At 47.8% G+C, this 4,747-nt stretch overlaps 1 protein-coding gene across 1 annotated transcript; it reads left to right on the top strand.

Annotated features, from left to right (window-relative positions):
* Positions 1-333: 333 nt before the first annotated feature.
* On the top strand, positions 334-4,271 carry LOC311329665 (uncharacterized protein). Its single transcript, XM_084461558.1, has 3 exons — positions 334-444; positions 2,648-3,908; positions 4,014-4,271. The coding sequence occupies exons 2-3, from the start codon at positions 2,655-2,657 to the stop codon at positions 4,236-4,238; spliced, it is 1,479 nt and encodes a 492-aa protein (XP_084317684.1). The 5' UTR covers positions 334-444; positions 2,648-2,654; the 3' UTR covers positions 4,239-4,271.
* Positions 4,272-4,747: the final 476 nt, after the last annotated feature.

Raw genomic sequence — 4,747 nt, 5'->3', positions numbered from 1 at the left:
ATTTGTGTTAATTTGTAATTTAGTAATTTTTGTAATTTGTAAATGTGTAAATTGTAAATTTGTATCTTGTAAATTTGTAGTTTGGAAATTGAGCATTAGACTTTATCTGTAGAATAATCTTACATAAGCTACTTGTGACAAATACAAGGAATCTTGCATCTTGATATTAGCCCAAGTCAGACATAGGCTAGTTCCAAACTGTGCTATTGGTGGGGTGTGGACGAGCCTGGCCCTGGCTCCCTGTTATGCTAAACCCTTAGGGACGTGGAGCCTAGGAAAGAGCAGCGAAGGGAGGAGCTCCCGTTCCCGTTATCTGAATGAATAAACCGATCCCCTCCTGGAAAACACGCAGCGATTTGGGCGGACACTATATAATCACAATTTCGGGACACTACACTACGTTTCCAACCACGATTTCTAACAGTCAACTATAACAACATTCAGGTAAGATACAGCTTTTAACGAATCAATACATGTCCACCGTATCAATAGCCTACATGTCCGCCATAGGCTACAGCCTAAACAAGCAGTCTGCCCATCACAAAATGTATGGTTATAAATTGAATGGTGATAAATATTCTGCGAATGATTAAACCACTTCGTAAAATGTAGCAAATACTGATATTTTTGGTTAGCCCTCTAAAGATCAGTCTAAACATTGTGTAGGCCGCAGGTGCGCAGTTCCACAGTCAGAAAATCGTCCTCACCAGAACATGATGATGACAATATCGGGACCTGCCTTTTATTAGTGTTGAGTATTCTGCAGGGTCTTCTTCCAACACCATATTATTGTAGGCAATAAAATTTGTTTTTAATCTGCTATGTAATGAAACGCTATTGGGGAATAGCCCCATGGGGGGGCCATCTTCTTTAAAGATGCTTATATATGCAAATAGTCCCGTGGATTCAGTTCATGTCGGAGAGAATAACGTGTAGACTAACATTCAAATACAATTTGATCAGTCATTGTGTGGGCATGGTAGGCTATTTGACTCATAAACATAGGCGTGTGTACATCAGTTATAAGGCCTATACGATTACTATTGATTCGATTGTTTACCTTTATCCACACCCATTGAGATCAATATGATCTCTTTTATAGGAGAGACCCGGTCAATAGCAGCATGAATAAGTTGCAGACAAAACAACAAAAAACAACCGGAAAACCTAGAAGAATGAATTTAATGTCAGATCAGAATAAATTAATAATGAACTACACAGCACCAACCGAACAATTAATGGTATAGCATGCGGTTCTCTAGCGCCTCCAGTGGCTCCCCGGCTTTGACAAAAAATAGATGGAAATGAATAACTAACTAAATTTAATACTATTAAATACATGTATTTATTACAAAAATAAATGGTCATGTTGGCATTCAAGTTAGCTCGATAGCAGCATATTGGTGCATAGAAATTCACCAGAATGCAGGAAATGTGAAAGTGTTTAATAAAATTCCCTGCAGGACCAAGCCCCGGACCTAGAACCCCCCCCCCCCCTTAATGTGTCCCCTCTCGGGTGCATACCAGCAAGCCTGAAAACAAATCTACGAGAACACACTGCTTCATTATTAGACTCAAATATTTTGGGTGGCTCCAGTCAGATTTTGTATTCATTTTTTTGTAAAATAAATAAATAAATAAATAAAAGAAAATAAAAAATAAAGGCTCTTTTCATAGTTAAGGTCGCTGACCCCTTCAAGTGGCTATTTCAAGTATGTGGAGCAGAAGGGCTTTCGTTCAAAGTTCAGTCCTTGCATTTGGCACAGACAGAATGACCACATCCTGTGATCTCAGAAGATGAGTACAGACAGTTCTCTGACCAATCAGAGAGCAGATTTAAGATGGCTTTATAAATGGCTTTATAACTGAACACAGAATGGCTTTATAAATGGACAGGCACCAATGACCGCCAAGGTCAGCGATGGCCAGCCAGCCCTGGAGTTCACAGTACAATGATGAGTTAATGCCTTAGAGTTTGTGACAAATCTCAGTGATATGCAGTATCTAACATGGCAGTGGGCAGGTGCATTCATGCACAAGTGGTGCATGAATGAATTAGATCACCATAATTAATAAATGGTAAAAAAAAAAAAAGTTGCAGAGGCCAATCTTTTTCTGGCCTCAAAGGAGAAACATAACTTGTTTCTGAAATAAAACCTTAACTCAGTTTTTAAAGTAGATTATTACCCTGAGGTTTCAAAGAAAGGCAATCATTATGCCAGATACCAAGATATTTATATATGGAGTGGAGACAATTTCTAATTTATTTCCCTGCGCAGTAATAATATCCAAGGAGTCCTCAGGCTTTAGTCACATTTAAAAGCAGCTTTAGTTGCAAAAGCCGAATTGGAATAATCTAAACTCTAAATCTCTAAGATTAAGATACCAAATTAAATGTTGTGGATGTTTTCATGACATTAAAATGGTCACTGCCACTGCTGAAACACAATAAGGGAATAAAAGCTTCCACTAAATGACTTTAATGTAATGTAATGTCTTCCCAGATAGCAAGCGGATCTGGGCCATATACAGGCCAGATCTGGCCCTTTGTGGCTTAGTTCCGGCCCATATATGGCCCAGAATCATTACACATCCGCTTGCTATATGGGATTGTATTGAATGAGGCTCATTGTGGTTGTTCTTCCAGAGCAGAGATGGGGAAGCTGTGTATGCTGGTTCTTGTGACATCCATCGCTGTCCTGCTGACCGACTCTACGTGGGCCAAGAGAGGGGGTAGTAGCAGCGGCAGCAGCAGTAGCAGCAGGGGCAGCACCAGCAGCAGCAGCAAGAAAACATCCAACAAGGGTGGGTCTACAAGAACAACCCAGACAGGGAGCTACCCCAGACAGCCGCAGGTCCCCAACAGGAACCCCAACCCGTACCCGGCCGGTGGTAGTTACCCCCAACCCGGAAGAGGGGGCACTAATCAAGGGAGCTATCCCCATCAGAACCCAGCGTACCCCCCTCCGGCAGGGGGCTACCCCAACCAGTCTCCGGGCCGAGGAGGCGTCAACCCTGGGGGCTACCCTAACCAACAGTACCCCCCAGCAGGGGGCAACCCGGCCGCAGGGGGCTATCCAGCCGGAGGCTACCCAGCAGGGGGCAATCCAGCAGGGGGATACCCAGCAGGGGGCTACCCAGCAGGAGGCTACCCAGCAGGGGGCAATCCAGCAGGGGGATACCCAGCAGGAGGCTATCCTAACCGACAGAATCCTCCAGCAGGGGGCTACCCAGCTGCAGGTGGCTACCCAAACCAACAGTATCCTGCAGCTGGTGGCTACCCCAACCAATACCCAGGCAGAGGGGGTTATCCAAACCAGTACCCGGCTGCTGGAGGCTACCCAGCGGCAGGGGGCTACCCCGTCAGGGGGGGGAATACTGGACAGGGCTGGGGTCAGCCAGGCGGATATCCAGGGGGATACCCAGGCGGAGGCGTAGGAGGATCCCCCAACTGGAACCCCAACAATAAGATCCTCAGCCCTGGTTATGGCGGAGGAGGCTATGGCGGAGGAGGCGGGTACGGCGGCATGGGGGGCTCGCCGTTCTCGCGCTCAGTGCACCAACAGGGCTACCAGCCCTCTATGAAGTCCCAGGGCTTCGCCAAGAAGGCCATGATGGCTGCGGGGGTGGGCGCCGTGGCGGGCATGGCGATCGGCTACGGGCTCGGCCGCTTCCCCCGACCCCACTTCAACTTCCGTAACCCCGAGGAAGAGCAGTATTACAATAACTACATGTACCGCCGCTACGGTTCCCGCTCCACCGACGAGAACGACTTCGGCCGGGACTACGCCTACAAACCGCCCGCGCAGGCCGAGTCCTACGACGGTTACATGGACGGCTGTATGAAGAGGACGGACCTCTTGAAGGGACAGGACGGCGGCTCGCAGATCACACCTCACAACCGGGGCGTACAGAAGATCAGCCCTCAAGATGGCGGAGACGACGGCCGGAACCTAACCAACACGACGGCGCCTCTCACCCCGGCGCCCGTTAGCCAAGGCGGAGGGGTCCAGGAGGAGGAGGACGACACCGTCGGTATCGAGGAGATTGGGTACCCGGCCCTGGTGGAGCAGCTGAAGGCCAGGCGCTGTGTGGAGCACTACATGACCTACTCCGAGAGCTTCCTGGAGAAGCAGACGTTCGAGCACAGCCACGGTAGCGGCAACCCGCTCTGGAGTGGGCTGATGCAGCTGGTCACCACTCTACTCATGGTCCTGAGCAGCACACTTCTGCACTGAGACAGACACACACACACACACACACACACACACACATAGTCAGCCATCCAGGGCTGAGTTTCCCAGAGGCATCGTAACGCTACGTTCATCGTAGCGCTACGATGAACGCCGTAGCTTACGATGAACGTAGCGCTACGATGCCTCTGGGAAACTCAGCCCAGAGCAGCTTTATTTGGCAAGCTGACCTCACCAAGGCACTGGTTTATTAGGATTGAATAGGTTATTCTGATAAGAAGTAGGGTGGGACACATCCAGACATCTCACCTACAGTACTAGGGCTCATCAGGGAAAGGAGACACTCTAAGGAGGAAAGTAGTTGAGAGTAATGGTAATGGAACAGAACCTCAAATGACACACAGTAACACATTGAAGGAGCCAGAGGACCATGCCATTCATCCTCCATGAAGACATTTAGCTTTGATGTAGTTTTACTTCTGACGTAAAAATGTGTGGTACTACAATTTGCACTAATGCCGTTTTTTAAACTGAATCTCCTGTATTGTGGGCTG

The sequence above is a fragment of the Borostomias antarcticus genome (genome assembly GCF_949987555.1).
Source record: "Borostomias antarcticus genome assembly, chromosome: 2".
NCBI classification, from domain to species: Eukaryota; Metazoa; Chordata; class Actinopteri; order Stomiiformes; family Stomiidae; genus Borostomias; species Borostomias antarcticus.
The sequence above is the reverse complement of the archived record's forward strand: the minus strand, read 5'-3'. Positions and strand labels throughout refer to the sequence as shown.